This window comes from Phaeoacremonium minimum (genome assembly GCF_000392275.1).
Source record: "Phaeoacremonium minimum UCRPA7 unplaced genomic scaffold PA7_03_scaffold_39, whole genome shotgun sequence".
NCBI classification, from domain to species: domain Eukaryota; kingdom Fungi; phylum Ascomycota; class Sordariomycetes; order Togniniales; family Togniniaceae; genus Phaeoacremonium; species Phaeoacremonium minimum.
Window position 1 is genome coordinate 495249 of NW_006920946.1, and position 17952 is coordinate 513200.

The 17952-nt window shown below is 49.5% G+C and overlaps 4 protein-coding genes across 4 annotated transcripts; all 4 read left to right on the plus strand.

Moving 5' to 3' along the window:
- Positions 1-1336: 1336 nt before the first annotated feature.
- On the plus strand, positions 1337-3097 carry UCRPA7_573 (putative mfs multidrug protein; the record flags this gene model as incomplete). The annotated part of the gene is made up of 2 exons (XM_007913167.1): positions 1337-1555; positions 1613-3097. The coding sequence occupies 2 exons, from the start codon at positions 1337-1339 to the stop codon at positions 3095-3097; spliced, it is 1704 nt and encodes a 567-aa protein (XP_007911358.1).
- A 788-nt stretch (positions 3098-3885) lies between these two features.
- UCRPA7_574 (putative snf7 family protein) lies at positions 3886-5384 on the plus strand (the record flags this gene model as incomplete). Its single annotated transcript, XM_007913168.1, has 2 exons — positions 3886-3935; positions 3998-5384. The coding sequence occupies 2 exons, from the start codon at positions 3886-3888 to the stop codon at positions 5382-5384; spliced, it is 1437 nt and encodes a 478-aa protein (XP_007911359.1).
- Positions 5385-7364: 1980 nt separating this feature from the next.
- Positions 7365-8914, plus strand: UCRPA7_575 (putative dna polymerase subunit cdc27 protein; the record flags this gene model as incomplete). Its single annotated transcript, XM_007913169.1, has 6 exons — positions 7365-7418; positions 7478-7533; positions 7588-7786; positions 7876-7929; positions 8465-8702; positions 8757-8914. The coding sequence occupies 6 exons, from the start codon at positions 7365-7367 to the stop codon at positions 8912-8914; spliced, it is 759 nt and encodes a 252-aa protein (XP_007911360.1).
- A 657-nt stretch (positions 8915-9571) lies between these two features.
- Positions 9572-11427, plus strand: UCRPA7_576 (putative duf1237 domain protein; the record flags this gene model as incomplete). The annotated part of the gene is made up of 4 exons (XM_007913170.1): positions 9572-9717; positions 9776-10977; positions 11033-11200; positions 11336-11427. 4 exons carry the CDS (start codon positions 9572-9574, stop codon positions 11425-11427), a joined length of 1608 nt encoding a protein of 535 aa, XP_007911361.1.
- Between the last annotated feature and the right edge of the window lie 6525 nt (positions 11428-17952).

Here is a 17952-nt window from a genome sequence, read left to right on the forward strand (position 1 = left end):
AGGAGAAGTATCTGAAATACTTGGATCAAGCAGTTAGCCTTCATATGCTTGCAGCTGGTGGAGGGCATGCAGCAATCTGGAAAATGAGGATGATGGCGCACCATCCTGCTCAGTACCCAGACAAAGGCAAGTCCCTGCCGCAAGAAGAGCACGATAAGCTGTTCTTCTGGAGCGTCCAGTTGGTTGAGTGTCATGTTCAGGGCAAAGCAACGGGAGACTTGGAGCGTTTCTCGTGGCATCTTGATGCTATCTTCCAGGTCGATGCCTTCGTCTTCATGCTTATAGAATCGCGAAGTCAGCCACCGACTGGTCCTTTAACGGAAAAGGCTTGGCATCTGGTCACCGAAGTCTTCAAACTCCGTCCAAATCTTCTGACCGACACGGCAAACACCCTTCACGCAGCCGTGATTGAGCTGACTTTACGAGCATGGGACGCTAGAGAGAAAGAGATAGCACGGCGCGGTCTTGAGCCGGTAGCCACCCCAGTTATCATCTTGAGTTTACGAGACCGAAAAAAGAACACCATGGGCCAGATATTCGACACAACTTCACAATCAGATGTACAAGTTGCAATCCAGCCCACTATTCCACTACAAACAGATCCAACCTTTGATATAAATGGTGTTAACATTGGGCTGCCGCAGCCGTTAGATCTGCCCAATGTTGGCTATCTGTTTAACGGAATTTTTGATACTTTTACTGGAGATGTCGCCCTTCCGGACTGGGGAGCTATAAATTGGGACGAATGGAATGCTCTGTTGGAACGAAATACCATTACGTGACTTGGAAAAGCGGGCGAACGACCGACGTGCGCAATCACCACTCAGTTCATGGAAGCGCATTTAAATGAGCTCCACAGCTTCACAGTCAAGTCAATAAAATCAATTGAATTCATGGTACCTAATCATAACATATTAATTAACGAATCTTGACGCGTGTCTTAGCAGGAGTGGGAGGAAACGAGATGAGGTGGCCGCACCGTCTCGCTCGGTAAATTCGGAAAATTCGCAACATTCGGCGATCATACGGGTTTGCGACCCATCGCCTGATTGGCTGAACCCCAAGGAGCAACCGACTCGGTACATTCGCAGCATTCGCAAGCTTCAGGACACTTACAAACGAAGGGAAATGAGCGCCACTTACGGGACCGACACCAAAGTTGAGATTTCCTATAAGACTGAGCAGATCCAATTAGTTTTCAAAATGGAGATACCGAACGTCTTGTTTCCATTGCTTAACGAAGTTACCAAATTAAAGCAAATCAGTTCCGTATTGTAGCAACGTCTTAGATACACCAACAATACCTAGGTTTCAAAGACACGGAGCTCTTATCACAATGTCACAAACAACACAGTCAATCTCCTATTCAGGAGATGTCGAGAGAAATGAAGGTCTGGAGCCCACGAATCTGAAGGAGGTCGATCCCTCTGAGAAACCCTCCGACCCAACTGGATCATCAATTACAGAGAAAAAGCCCGATATCGAATATCCCCCTCTTCGAACAGTCATAGTGGTTATGCTCGGCTTGTACATCTCGATGTTCTTGGTAGCCCTGGTAAGACTTCCGAAGTGAACACTACTCCTCACATAAGCCAATGCTGACGTTCAATAGGATCGCATCATCATCTCAACAGCCGTGCCTAAGATCACGGACGAGTTTCATTCGATAGGAGACATCGGCTGGTATGGCAGCGCCTACGTGCTCGCCAGCTGCGCGACTCAGCTACTCTTCGGTCGTTTATACAGCTTCTACAATGGCAAATTTGTTTTCCTTGGCTGCATCCTTCTGTTTGAAGTTGGATCAGCCCTCTGTGGAGCTGCACCCAACTCCATCGCCTTCATCATCGGTCGAGCAATAGCAGGAGCTGGGTCAGCTGGAGTGTTCTCAGGAGTGATTGTTATCATGATTCCTCTTGCGCCACTTGAGAAGCGGCCAATGTATCAGGGGCTCCTTGGCGCCATCTTCGGTGTCTCGTCTGTGATTGGGCCTTTGGTTGGAGGTGCTTTCACCAAGAACGCATCTCTCACGTGGAGGTGGTGCTTCTACATTAATCTCCCCATCGGCGCGGTCTCGATATTCATAGTTTTGTTTTTCCTTCATGTTCCGCCACCTCGACAGGCATCCCTCACCGCGAAGGAGAAGTTTTTTCGGATGGATCCGCTGGGCAACCTATTCTTTGCTCCAAGCATCATCTGCCTCCTCTTGGCTCTCCAGTGGGGTGGTAGCACATACGAATGGAGTAACGGAAGAGTCATTGCGCTCCTGGTTCTCTTTGAGGTTCTCCTCATACTCTGGATCATCATTCAGGGCCGCAGTGGGGATAATGCCACCGTACCAGCCCGCGTCTTCCTTCAACGCAGTATCATGGCCGGTTTCACTTTTTCGAATTGCATTGGTGGAGTCATGCTTGCCTTCAGCTACTACATGCCAATCTGGTTCCAGGCTATCGATAACGTTGATGCATTACAGTCGGGTATCCGGACCTTGCCGTTTGTCTTGGCCCTTGTTGTAGCGAGCATCATTGCCGGCGGCTGTGTGAGCCGCTTCGGCTACTACGCACCTTTCACGATCGCTTGTGCCTGTCTCATGTCCATTGGCACTGGTCTGCTCACGACACTGAAAGTCGATAGTGGTAGTGGCGCTTGGATCGGCTTCCAGTTCCTCACGGGCTTTGGTATGGGATTTGGCATGCAACAATCCGGCATCGCAGCACAAGTCGTTCTCGCGCCCGAGGATGTGCCTATCGGCGCATCACTGATGATGTTCGGCCAGAGTCTCGGAGGCTCAGTGTTTGTGTGTGTAGCGCAGAACGTGTTTATTCAGAAACTCGTCACAAATCTCTCCAAAGTGTTGCCGAGCGCCAGTGCAGAGGTCTTGGCCGGCGTAGGGGCAACTGATTTACGGCAATTCGTGCCGGAGGACTTGTTGCCTACCGTGCTGGTGCAGTATAATAAGGCAGTCACAACAACGTTCTATGTCGGTACCGCGGTTGCGTGTTTCTCGATTGTCCCTGCTCTAGCTTTCGAGTGGAAAAGTGTTAAGGGGAAACGTGGTCCTCAGGCTGTTGATGGCGAAGTAGCAACGAAGGAAGTCTAGCCATTAGACCGTGCTACAGTCTTAGATGTATTCTTTTTATCATTAGAATAAAATAGAACTTATAACGTTATATAACGTTACATAAGATGGCATTCAGCAATTACTCGCGTGTCACGGATGGTTGCGATCAAACACATAAAAAATGTAATGATTGGTCGTACACGCCAAGAAATTTGAGAACATGTAGGATATGGTTCGTTCGGATTTGTATCTGGGGGCCTCTTCCCTATATTGTGAAATGTGTGAGAATGCCGTAGTATCAATATAGCAATTGATTCAGCTGTCTGTTCTGTAGATGTAGAGGGAATCCAACAAAGTAGAAATATAGAGTATGATTGAATCTATAATAAATGTCTGGCGTTGTGTGGTCAGGATTGGAATCCCCCAAAACCATTCATTCAGCCTTCACCTAGTGGCTCCCAGTGGCTTCCTTACTGAACCTACCCGCCTTCCGCGCCTTGGGTAGCCTGTGAAATCTCATGACCCCACCACTCGCGCTGATAACGATAACACAAAGCGAGCACAGAACCAGGTAAACATCAGAAAATCACATGCCGTCATAGCACCCAGCAGATGTCCAGACCTTCATTGTTATGGTGCGCAAGACTGATCCCGCAACAGCTGGCTTCTCCAATATAGACCTCGCTTTTTGATGCAAGCACACTGTGATGTGCTGAAACTACATTTGACGCGTCACTACGTCACCCGTCACCGACGGCCACGACCTCACCGAGAAGAGAACATATATCGGGCTATAAGCCAGCTTGTAGACCTGGACCTGAAAGAAGATGAGCGACCTTCTAGGATATCTGGTCCAAAACGAAGAGAGTTTCCGGAAGTGAGTCTAATTTCTTTAACCCCCAAGCTGATATATTCTTACTAAATGGGCTTCTTTCACAGAGCCCGCTTGCCTGCCCTGTATTCCGACTTCCGCGGCCTTCGAACAATCAACCCAGATGGGTACCAAGCGAATGTTTCTGCATGGCGGCGTGCCCTCGGCAGCCTAGTGCGATCTGGCCTCGCACCGAGTCGCGCTTCTACTCCCAATCTCCTTGTCCTTAATGCCGACGAATCTCTGCTTCGAGCTCTCGAGAGCAAACAGTACGGCCGTCCGCTAGCTCTCGGTGCTGTGGTGCGAGAGGCGGCCCTCGAGAAAGATCTGATACCCTTGCAAGACTTTCTGAAGGCCAGAGAAAGCATATACTACAAGTCTTGGACGTCATTACCGTGGAACGTCGTCTCATGGGGCCTGCGGCAACTTGGGCTGACGGGGGGCGTTGGCGGGGATGACAGGTTACCAAACGGGCAGTTTGTCGTGCTGGCGAATATAGAGGAGGCGACGAAGGCGTTCGGCGAACAGACTGCAGACGCGAGTTCTCGGTTCGAGCGGACTTTTTCCAAGGCACATTTCCAGAAGACTTTTGCGAATACGATATGGACAGGCCAGAGGCTATCGGAAACCGACTTGGACGTACTCCTGAAGTTCATGTCACGAGACAAAGGGCTGCTATTATATGATGGCAAGACGATCAAGATCAAGACCCCTGGTGTAGAAGAGACGGGGATCACAGCGGAAGACGAGTCGATTGCGTCCTTGAAAGAGCTTACCGAATATCTAGAACATCAGACAGCAATTCTCAACAAGCGCATCGACGAGCTAGCTGCCACCGCGAAGGATGCAGTCACTAGGAAGAACCGCGTTGCGGCACTCGCAGCACTCAAGTCGAAGAAACTCGCGGAGTCTTCACTAGCCACACGATTCGCTACACTGAGCCAGCTGGAGGAGGTAGCAGCCAAGATCGAGCAGGCCGCAGACAATGTCCAACTTGTGAAGGTCATGAGCTCCAGCACAGGAGTCCTGAAGAGCCTGAATGCCAAGGTTGGCGGTGCAGAACGTGTCGAGGAGGTCGTGGACCACTTACGGGAGCAGATGAGCCAGGCCGACGAGGTCGGCAGCATTCTTGCGGAATCCGGCCCAGCTGTTGATGAAGGCGAGATCGACGACGAGCTAGAGGCCATGGAAAAGGAAGAGAAGGCAAAGGAGGAAGCCATAGAGAGAGCGCGGGAGGAAGCCGAGCGCGCCAAGAGAGAGATGGAGCAACAAAGAGAAGCGGAGGAGACGGCGAAAAAATTGACAGAGTTGGAGGCTCTCAAGCCTATCACGAACGAATCACGGCCAGCCGAGGCAGCAGAAGAGAAGAACACAGAATCGAAGGCAGCACAGCCCGTGGAGGAGTTGAGTAGAATGTCGCTGGAGGAGAAGCCTCAGGCGCAATTGGCAAGCTAATAATGCATAGGGTATCATAATGAACTGAGCACATGAACAACTGTACAAGCTTTAGAGACTTAAGCCCCGTGTTTGATATCTGCAATTATCATTCATGTAGCCATCGATATCATGATGGTGCCTGCCAAACAGCGTCAGGACTCGCTGCAACCTCTACATCTCGCTTATATATCTCCCCTGAAGCAAAGAGACGAGGCATTTCAGTTTCAGAGATGGTATTCCTTGCAGCCGTATTCTTGAACCCACCCTCGTTCATCGAACCAAAATTGGGCACACTCGGCGGACTGGACGGTTGGTTTGTGAGATCAACAAAGCCCGAATTTCTCGCAGGCTCCCCGCCAGTAAGTAAAGGCGGGTCCGAAGAACGAGGTTGTTCATCGCTTGACTTGCTATTACTGGCGATTCCGTCTGGTGTAGAGCTGCCTTCTCTTGACTCTTCGGACTTCACCTTCGAAGTCCTTCGCGCATTGGCTATTAGGTCTCTGAAAGAGTCATTATGCTTAGCAGCCCACGCTGCTCCGTCGAAGTCCTTGTCTTTGATCTGCGCACCTAAGTTTGCTGATCGAGACATGGTTGGCGCCTGACCCCCCAATGTTCGTTCCCAGACGCTTAGATCTTGTAACAAGTCCGATCTCTTCTTGGGTCGGGCTGAATCGCAGTTGGCATTCCAGATGGTCACCCATTCTTTGTGTCTCTTCTCAAGTAATTGACGAGGTCCCATAGTCGATATGCCTAGCTCAGACATCTTCTTGCGCAATGCAACGTCTTTCATTACTGAATAGTTTAGGGATGGTAATCGTTCGGGAGTTCTGGCACCGGCTTGATTTGACTGATCGGATGATCGTATTATAGGGAAACTGCTCTTCGGTGCTGTTGAGCTACTTGATTGTGGCTGTGGTGAACCGGGGCAAGTTGTGTCAATGTGCTTGTCAACCAGTTGTGGCTTCATTCGTTTCCAACATATTGGACAGGATACCAGGCCATCATCTGCGAGACACGTTAGCAAAAATACAACAAGCATACCGCCTCAGTTGTACGGACTAGGCTCAAAGTCCATAGGATCTCTGCTCTCGGGTACATCCACCTCCTCGCGCATCATTGCTGCTGTAGTCTCCGCCGCCTTGGCCTTGCTCAACCGCACAGAAGTTCGGGTTCTCTTATTGTGATGTCCGTCTTCGTCACCCAGGACCTCAGTGACAGCCTTCCTTTTTGGCGAGCCGGGGACGGCCAAGCCTGGCGGTTGTCTGGCAACTGCTAGAATAGCGTCTCTCGACTTGACAAACGCATCGACCGCTTCGCGCATCGCCCAATTCCCACGCAGTTTTGACTCCTGGTCTGTGTGCCGACAGAGCGGACATTTCCCATCGACAGCAAGGCATCGTCTTATGCATAGCGAGCAGAATGTATGTGAGCAAGAGGTGATCATCGGCGACGTGTAGAAATCCTTGCAGACGTGGCAGCGCAAGGCCTGCTCTACTGGAACAAGACCGGCGAGAGGCGTACCAAGCCAGTCGGTCGAGTCGGGGACATCGAACGTCTCGTCCTTTGAGATCGGGCCAACTATTCTGGAGTCCATAATCCGTGGTGAAGGTAAGTAAGGTACGTACTATCGCAGTCCTGGTGTCAAGGCGATTGCCGGCTCCATGTGGTTGCCCGGTCAAGTTGTCGCTTTTCTGTCTGTTTGGTATTGAAGAGGCTGTAACGACTCAAACGACCGCCCGCCCAAACGCTGCACCGGAAGAGAGCGCGATCTGGCGGAAGGTACGAGTCGCGTGTGCGGGATCCCTGCTAAAGTGAGAAGTCATTGACGCTACCAAAGGTTACCTAAATTGACGGCCCCGCAGTCACGTGGCCACGCGTTGAAGCACAGGAAAGTCGAGAGAGGGGCCTCTGATTCGGTTACTCTTCTTTGTTGCACGACTCGTTTCCCCATCATCGTGCGAATCGAGATCAAGAAGACCCTGAGTTGTGGGCTTCAAGATGGACGATTACAAGAAATATCTTGCTGAGCAGATTTTGAGCGAGGATAAGCTGGTACCTATCCCTATCCCCTCGGGCTAATCTATCTCATTCATCCAAACTAACGCGCCCAGGTCACATATCGTGCTCTCAGTAGGGCTCTTAAGGTTAATGTCAACCTTGCCAAGCAGTAAGTCCACATAGCATGATGTTGCTAAATTGGCGTTTTCTCATACTGTCCCAGGATGCTTTATGACTTCCACAAGTCGCAGAATGACAGACGACCTGGCGCTATCTACGCGACTTACCTAGTTTATGGGATCAAGAAGTCTGTCGAGGCCACTAATGGCCATGTGCGCGAGGATGGGGATGTCGAAATGACAAGCTCTATGCCTGAAGCCGAGTCAGTTGCTGAGGAAATCACGACCCATACCCTCACTCTGGTAAGTGAGGAACAGCTGAAAGGTAGCATTCCCAGCCCTAAGCAACTCCTTCTATTTGCGCTCATGCATCTCTAGATGTGCTCTCTCAGTACGAGCAAGTTACATCGATCCATGTGTACAGTCTCGGACCGCACCCACTGAAGGTATATTGTGATATTCCGTGTCGATATCACAGAGGCTAACCAGGAGTAGGATCTCCAGTTGCTCTCTGATGCTGCACGACCGCTCGTTGATGCTGCAAGCACTGATAACTCTGTCGATTCAGGGACGACCTATGGCACTATAACAAATCCATGTGTGAGACGCAGAGAGCGCAAAGGTACCGCCGCGCCCCCTGTGGCCCAGACGATTAGCAAACAACAGGAGACGAAGCCGACGCTTAGCAAACCTGCACCTCTCACGAAGGTCAAAGAAGAGCCAAAGGAAGTCCCATCCAAGCCGTCGGCGTCAGCGGCGGCGCCAGCGAAAAAGCCTGTTCCAGCGTTGAAACGAGGAGGGTCTTCTGGAATTATGCAAGCGTTTGGAAAGGCAGCAGCAAAGCCCAAGAAAACGGACTCGCAGCCTGCAACTCCAGTCACTGCCGACGCGGATACTAGCATGCAGGCAATGTCTGATGACGGCGAAGACGATTCCGAAGTTGTTCCCAAACCGAAGACAGAAGACTCAGGGCCTAAACAGAGCAGAAAAGAACGGGAGGAAGCTTTGCGACGAATGATGGACGACGAGGACGAAGAAGAGGAGCCAGAGGAGAAAGCTGACAGTCCAATGGAAGAGCCTGTTGAGGAGCCGCCAGCTCCAGAACCTGAGAAGGAGGCGGAGCCGACTGAAGTTGTCTCTAGCACGGGCGACGGTCGCCGGCGGGGCAAGAGACGAATCATGCGCAAGAAGCAGATCTTGGATGATCAGGGATATCTGGGTGAGTGAGATCAACCAGAGGCTTATATGTAGACTTGCTAACCCTAAGTTGCAGTGACGATCCAAGAACCAGGCTGGGAATCATTCTCTGAAGATGAGACGCCTCAACCGCCGAAGAAGAAGGTCGAGACATCTGCACAGCCCACGAAAGCTAAAAAATCCGGTCCAAAGGGTGCTCAAGGCAACATCATGTCATTCTTTTCCAAGAAGTGATTTCTGTTTCTCGAACTCCTTGTCTTGTATTCATTTGAAAGACAGTGATGACCGACCCCCTAACGGATAATGATGGATCAATCGTGCGAAACAATATGAATCTAACGACTTTGGCAAGGCATTTTTTCAATCCAAGGGACACGACCATATCCTAGCCAACTTCAGGTAGATTGTTCTTGTGCATTAAGATAAATGTAATGAAGGAGCATATACCCTCTTTGAGACTTTGGCCACAATTTTCAGATATCAATATACCAAAGTAGACGAGTGTGTGAGTTGCGCTTGCTATCCCTGCCCAGATCCGACTGGGATCAGTAGATCTGTTTCAGTGGACCGAGTGGCTCTTGCCCTTACATTAGCTACGCTGCGGGGTCGCGAATCTTGGCGGCTTCCCGCCCCCCCGCCTGCGGAAGCTTACCCAAACGCCAGGTGGCCAGGGGCCAATCGCTCCCTCCCATCACTTGGGTAAACCACCCGTTCACCGCACTTTGTCGCAATCTCACGATCATTACCGCCCGAAGCCCAAGCGAGGAGTAACACCTAATCATCGCGGTCGGAGACGATGTCCACGCGCCTGGCCAGCCCGTTATAAACGCTCTCATGTCATAGATCTTCCCGGAACACTAGACCTTAGCCGCAAAGACAGGCGCAGTCACAATGGTCTGGCTTCGCAAGAGGCTCCCACTCCTGCTGCCTCTGGTGTCTCTCACTCTCGGGTATGGAGGCGCGTACGAGCAGGAGCCTATAGGTGGCTTTGATCCAGACGCATGCCCAGACTACACTACCTACGCTGCTTATCCTCAGTGAGTCTTGCTAGACCGCCCAGGTCGACTAGCAACCTTAGACTAACACACAACGCAGTCGACCTCTCAGTGACGGCCCTCTACAACTTCCCTTCCAGCGCCCCGATAAGCGATGTCGTACATTCCACTCCGACGCAATTGAGAAGGTCATCGAAGATGTTACTTCGAGGATGAAGGACAAGGACCTGGCGCGCCTCTTTGAAAATGCTTTCCCCTCTACTACCGATACTACCGTCAAATTCCACACCCGTGCGAGCACCAAGCGCGAAAGCTCTGAATGGTCGCTCTATGATGAGGAGGCATGGCAGGGACCACAATCGTTCGTCATCACGGGCGACATCATTGCAGAGTGGCTGCGCGATAGCACCAACCAACTAAAGCCATATCAGACGCTGGCTAAGAAAGACACAAACATCTTTGACTTGATCCTTGGCGCAATCAACACTCAGTCCGAGTATGTGATTGAGTCGCCCTACTGCAACGCCTTCCAACCGCCGCCCATCTCGGGACTTCCGATCAGCATGAATGGGCAGAACGATGTCGTTCATCCGGCGTACGAGCCTAATTTCGTTTTCGAGTGCAAGTACGAGTTGGATAGCTTGGCCCACTTCTTGGCACTGGCCAATGAGTTCTATGCGCAGACTGGTTCGACCGATTTTGTTAACAAGAGGTGGCTACGTGCAATTGACACCTTGCTCAGAGTGCTAGATCAACAGAGCATGTCGACATTCGATCCAGAGACTGGCCGGTACAGGAGGAACGAGTATACTTTCCAAAGAAATACCAATACCGGAACTGAGACCTTGAACCTCATGGGCGTAGGGAACCCACTCAACAATGGGACCGGACTCATTAGATCAGCCTTCCGACCCAGTGACGATGCGACCATTCTGGGCTTCTTCATCCCTGCCAACGCCATGATAGCTGTAGAATTGAAGCGTACTGCTGCCATATTGAAAGAAGCAGGCCACGCTACAGTTGCACAGACCGTGGAGCAGTGGAGCGACACAATCACCAAGGGCGTATGGGAGCATGGCGTCATACACCACAAGGTTTTCGGCGATGTGTTCGCGTATGAGGTTGACGGCTATGGCAGCTCCATCCTGATGGACGATGCAAATTATCCGAGTTTATTAGCCTTGCCATTGATGGGCTTTGTGACTTCGGACGACAAGATCTACCAGAACACGAGGAAGATGCTGCTGAGTAAGCAGTCGAACCCCTATTTCCTCACAGGCAGAGAATTCCATGGCATTGGAGGTAAGAGCTTGCAATCATTTCCCAAATGCTGCTATCATGTGCTAATTGGTTGTAGGTCCACATATTGGTCTGTCGAATGCCTGGCCGATGAGTTTACTCATTCAGGCCCAAACATCATCTGATGATACTGAGATCATGGAGTGTATCAATCTCGTCCTAAGCTCTAGCAAACTTGGACTTGTCCATGAGAGTGTAGACGTCAACTACGCCGTGTCTTATACAAGTGAGTTTACCCACGCATGTCTGAGAGATGTATTAGCTGATCTCTGGCACAGGAAGCTGGTTTGCCTGTAAGCTCCCACTATTTTACCCTTCTCCTTTCCAGGGTGAAAACATGCATTACTAACATCTATTCTAGGGGCAAATGGTGTCTTTGCGGAGACTATTTTAGATATTGCAAAGCGAAAGCCGCATTTGATATTCAAGGAAGCGAAGTCATACGAACCATAGAGCATTGGGAAGGAAGTCATGAACCATGAACGAACTGATTCCGGAGGCAAGTCCATTCTTATGATACCATTCCACCTATTCTGAATGAATAATTATTACTCGTGGACTTCGGTACCAAACATTTGTACATGTGCTTTATGCTCTTTTCTGGTAGTCTTGTTGTTTTGCTCCGTTCCCATCAAGGATCAATCAAGTGGGTCAAGTCGCCTTGTGTTGATTCTGTAGCATCTTGAGGCTGAAGTATCTTCGAAGGAATACCTATCAAATCCCTAAGGTGCTGCGTGATGTTAGCTTCTAGCATAGGTGAGATAAGAGCATTGTTGGTAGTCAAGGTAGACGAGCTTGGATATAGTGGGCCTTGGAGTTGGACCCCAGGAAAGGTGGCAAGATTGATATAGAAACAAAAAGGGTGTTGTGCATGTAAACGGCCTTTATCAAGGTACTGTTGTGGATTTCGCGAGCTTAGCAAGTTGGGAAGGCGTGGGCTCAGGGTGGTGAGTGGGTCCGAGGTCTGAGATAGGGGTGAGAAAGGGGTGAGGTTGTCATGGGTTCATATTGACATCAACATTTGCAGGACGGCAACGCTGATGGTATCGTCATGATGGGGAAAGTCACGGGAAAACGGACTAACCCTTATAAAGGTGTTTATCGTTGCCTTTCTTTAACCTTCTCGACGACACGCCCGGTGGCGGAACGGCTCTCGACGACAACCCCGACGACACCCCCGACGACAACGCAACGCGCCGCGTTCGATTCCCCTCTCGGCCGAATGAGGGATGCGACCGCGAAAGAGAAGTAGGGCCGTCACTCAGCGGGAGTGGCTCGCCGGCACGAACTCTTTTGCTCCGCTCAACTATTTTTGCCTCCTTTCTTTTTTTACTATTACGGGGGATATTCCTACTCATTCTGAAGCTTTGATCTAGTCCTTTTGCTGATCTGGTGGTATTGTGTCTGTTTGTTTTGGTGAGGGAGGTGATGAGGTCTGGATCTTATGCGCTAAGGTGGAGCGATGATGCGGCTCTGCGGTCCTTCCCACCCCAACCACCGAAGCCTGCCCAATGGTCTACGCATTTCGCGCGATCTAGCAAGAGCGGCCATTTATCAACCTTCGCGCCTCTGAATGCACTGCTTTACGTCTTTGCAAAATCCCACGCATATCATCACAGGTATCACGACGGCTATGTCGAGGTCTACGCCACTGGGTGATGTTCGATGAACCTCATTTCTAGGACACTTGCAGTGGAAGCTTTGGCTTTCTAGTTACTGATACTTAGCGCCTGCTTCTTCATGATATTAAATAAGCCCTACTAACTGCTTTCGACTGAGAGCAGTAGTTCGTGTGAAAAGTAGCGCTGCTGCGTAACAATATCTATATTACTACATATGAAGTATAATTCAAAGTAATATACTTAGGTCTCGTATTCTTATTACCGCTTGCCTGACAAAGCATCACATAAGTTCAAGAGGTCCAATATCATCATAATTCCCAGCTAATCGATATTGTTCACTTGAAATCAATGTTCTTCTGTCCGAGGACCAACATAATACCTGTCGAGAAGTTAGGAAGGGCTTCCATGAACACATCAGCATATGTAACTTGCTTTTTTGCTCCAGTGTACCACCAAGCCAGCGCAAAAGTAGCGATGAATGCCGCAATCACTACTGCGTAATTCATGTTCAATGCCGTGACGGGATATGCTGGTGGGAAGAGAAGGATAATGGAGATGAACACCGTCCAGACGATAGCGACAAGGTTGATAGGTTTCTGAAACCGGCCGAGCGTGAATGGTCCTTTTGCGATAGGATACTTCTTGCTGTAGAAGAGCCGCGCAGCTATGACAGCAATATAAGAGAGATCCATAGCTGGTGCGGTGACTCCAAAGATGCCATTTATTGTCTGAGTGCTACCAAGAGCTATGAGGTTGAGAAGACAGCAAAACAGAACCACGGCCCAAACACTATACAGTGGTGTCTGAGTGTATCGATTCATTTTTCTGAGAGTACTATATAAAATGAGTCTCGGTTCCGGCAAAAGACTTGGACAAGGGACTCACCTTGAGAGTGGCAGAGCCTCATCGCGGGCCAGAGCGAAGCAAGTTCGAGTGTCCGACAGCATGGCAGTGATTCCTTACAGTGTCAGTTACAAAGATTCATCCAATGTTACACTACTTTCAAACCTGTAAAGAATTGAATGAGTATGGGCCAGAACCACATAGCTAAGCCGCCACTTCTGCCACCGGCGTTGAGAAAGACTTGAGCTGCGGGATTTCCCATAGGAGTGGCTAAGGTGTCGGCCACGTTGCCTACACCGAATCCAAGGGCCACGTTCAGAAGCCAGCCAATTACCTATGATCTGTCAGAGTTGGGGGGGGTGTAGCTGTGCGCACGACATCTTACCCAAGAAACAAGAACTGCTTGGAAAATCGCAACGGGCCCGCTAATGGCGGCATTATGCAATTCCTCTGATAGGTGAGCTGTTGCATCATCTGGAACCCTACTGTTAGCCTGGGAAAATATGTTAGCAATAAGAAAACATACAATCTGTCATTGTCCAAGCCACGGAAAGGTACCCGATCAAGAATGAGAAGCCTTTGCTGTTCCATCCAGAACCGTCTGTAACATGGCCAAATACCTCTTTTGCAGGTAGCCGGTTCGGAGAGAGGACAAGGAGTGCAATTGCGATAGCGATGGATCCAAGAACTAACAGGTCAGCAACTTAATTGTGTTACCAACATAGTAAACTCACTGTTCAAAGGAGCAAACCAACGGATCATTTGACTCAGGCGTTTTGATGGCAACGAACAGAGGATGCCATGACAAACCAGAACAGCAATGCTTACTCCAACCGTAGTCTCTGGGGTGCTAGCGATAATGAGTAAAGGTTGCTTCCGCCGCCAGACAGTAATCTAGGCACTTACGGAGAGTACGAGAACGTGCCATCATCTTGTAATGAGCCCATTGAGACGGCAGCAAGAATCTAGATTAGGATGTAAACCCTTCATGTTTTCGACCAAAGAGACGTTATGCTCACCATTTGTGCGACCGAATATCCTACGCTTGCTACCACAAGCTTGTGAGTAACTTCAATGCTAGTCCTCTTCAATGACTTCAACTTACCGACGCCTGCAGTTCTATTGATCGGTAAGCATTTTGGTTTGCACTTCACAAAGCTTTTCGATAACTCACTGTCCCAGAAAATTTGACCACCCAATAATCCAAGCTGCCAGCGGAACAATCTCGGGTGGAAATACATGCTTTGTGATGAAGTATATTCCCCCAGACGTAGGATATGCAGATACGAGCTCAGCAACTGTGTTGAAACTCGTCAATTACCGTGAATTTCATAGCTCTTAACAGTATAATGTATAAACGTACTTGAGAGGGCTATGCATAGAGAGAATATAGACCCAGAGAACCACGTCCAAATAGCTGTCGAAGGGCCGCCAGATGACAAGGGTGCTGACCACGTTGCGGGAACTTTTTTCGTCTGTCAGTCTCAGATTATGAGAATGGTGAGCATGGAATAATACCAGATCCAAGGACTCCCATTATTGAGATAGCATACGAGAGAGTACTCCATCGCGTGAATTCTCGACGAAATTCCTAGCTCATACGTTAATAATAATCGCTCTTAAACCTGTTTGAAGTCTAGAGCTGTCCTGACTTGTTTGTATCCAAGTATCTCCAGCAACCCGTCATCGGCATCAACAACGTGGCCTTGTTCGATGGAATTCCTGTCTGAAGTTGCCGCTTCAAGCGGACTCTTTGTTTCATGGCTTACGCTATCATCTGCCATGATAGACTTGTTGTGGAGGGTGTGTCTGGAAGACAATGCAATAGCTGAAAAGCGAAACCGTGCGAGACACCTAGTTACCTACAGTAAAAGAATGAGTAGAGAAATCCCAAGACATGTGAACGAATCTCAGACGATGACTTGCTTATTGTATCATTCTGCTGTGCTGCCTTGCCCCTGTCTTATCTTTCGTGATAAGTTGCTGCCAGGGATTGCATTCTGATACGACCCGGTATCCTGGTATCCTGGTACCTATCCCTCAAAGCAGCAATGTCAGATTTCCAATGTCACGGACTGATCAACACCCTGCATGATGCCCCATGTTCACCGCGGCTATCATGCTCTTCAATAACGGGGAAGATAAGACACCGAAATAGGCCACGACCGATGGCTGCACTAAATTGATGATAGGAGTTGGCGGTTCGCTCGCTCCGGGCGCTACTGGCGTTTGTGGAGCAAGGCACATCATCAACTCAAAGTTGCGCGACACCGAAAACTGACTAGGTGGTTTGTCTCAAGACCACTACTGTACTAATCCCTGTTTAAGGCATTAAAGATTAAGACCGTTTTGGCCTTTCAAAGCCTATTGTTAATCAGTGTACGCTGCCACAATAACGGACTAAAGTATCAGAACGATTTGAATATTAAAGAAACTTTCCATACTGTTTTGATATCAACTACCTTCCGAGTTGTTTGCAGCCATCATGTCGAATATTTCCAGGGCCCATCCGCTTACTGCTTTGAAGGAGGATGAGATAGTAGTCGCTGCAAGCTTGGTACGCTCTTGTCATGCTCCCGGGACGAAACTTCGCTTCAAGGGAATTACGTTACATGAACCATCGAAAGGGGAGATGAAAGTATTTGACTCCGCCACTGAGCCATGGATGCACACGCCCGCCAGAAAAGCTTGGGTGAATTACTATCTTGTCGGCACGGCGAGTTTCTACGAGGCAATTCTGGATCTTTCCGACAAGAAAGTCGAGAGACAAATAGAGGTGCCGACAGGTTTCCATGGGCCGTGCGATGACGATGAGATTTTGACAGCGGAGAAAATAACATTGGCAGACTCAAGGGTACAGGCTGAAATTGCGAAGCTGCAGCTTCCAGATGGTGCCGTTGTTGTGTGTGACCCCTGGATTTGGTTAGTACCATGGCAATATCTTCTCGAAGCGTGAACTCATTGGAAGATATAGGGGGGCCGATGGGGTCGCAGATGATGTCCGCCAATATCAATGCTATATGTATCTACGAGATCCCAACAACAGTTCCCAGCCAGACAGCAACCATTACGCCTTCCCGTTGAGTTTCTCTCCCGTTTTTGATACAGTCACCATGTCCGTGACGCGCATAGAGTACCTTCCCACGGGGGCCGACTTTTCTACACGTGCAACCGAGCCTTTTCGCAGAGACATTCCTCCGAACGAATATATTCCAGAAGCTCAAAACCTACGTTCTGATTTAAGAAGTTTAAGGATAGTTCAGCCAGATGGAGCGTCCTTCTCTTTCGAGGGCGACGTCATCCGCTGGCAGAAATGGGAAATGCGTTTAACGTTCAACTACCGCGAAGGAATTGTACTGCATCAGGTCACCTACGACAACCGTCGTCTTTTTTATCGCGTCTCATTGAGTGACATGTCGGTTCCATATGCCGATCCTCGGCCCCCATTCCATAAGAAGCAAGCCTTCGATCTCGGAGACACTGGAGCTGGACTGATGGCAAACAATCTGAAATTGGGCTGTGACTGCCTCGGTGTGATTGCGTATAAAGATGGCCTGATTGCGGACGACCAAGGCAGACCACTTTGGAAACGAAATGCAGTTTGCATTCATGAACAAGACGCAGGACTGCTCTGGAAGCACACCAACTATCGCACGGACCGCGCAGCCGTCGTTCGGAGGCGAGAGCTGGTCATCCAGTCGATCATCACGGTGTCAAATTACGAGTATATTCTGGCCTTTATTTTCGATCAGGCTGGACAAATGGAATACGAAGTTCGTGCCACTGGCATATTATCCACACAACCTATAGATCCCGGCGTTGAGGTTCCGTGGGGAACGGTCGTTCATGACGGCGTCTTGGCAGTCTACCACCAGCACATCCTGTCACTTCGAATCGACCCTGAACTCGACGGCGATGAGAAGAACAGATTGGTATATGAGGAAACTGGGCCTTTGCCTCGTGATCCGAAGACCAACCCCCATGGAAATGCATATATTAGCCGGCGCACAATGATCGAGAGATCTGGCGGGTACGACCTTGACTCAAAGAAAAATCGCGTTTTTATGGTGGAAAATAAGAGAAAGCAGAACCCTATCAATGGCAAAAATGTCGCCTATAAGATCCACGTGCCACCAGTCCAGCCTCTTCTAGCAGAGGAGAATAGCTTCCACTATAAGCGAGCCGAGTGCGTATGCGCACATAAAACTTTTGCAGCATCAACTAACACGTTCCAGCTTTGCTGATCATTCTATCTATGTAACGAAATTCAAAGAAGAAGAGCTATTTGCCGGCGGTCAATATACTAATCAGAACAGAGCAACAACAGGCGTTAGGAAATGGGCTGGAAGAGATGACGACATCACAGATGAGAACATTGTCATCTGGGTACAGTTTGGATTACAACACGTCCCGCGCTGCGAAGACTTTCCAGTAATGCAAGTCTGATCGCTGAATTTTCGTATCGATTCGAATACTGACATCATTGGACAATCAGGCCAGCAGAAATTGTCAA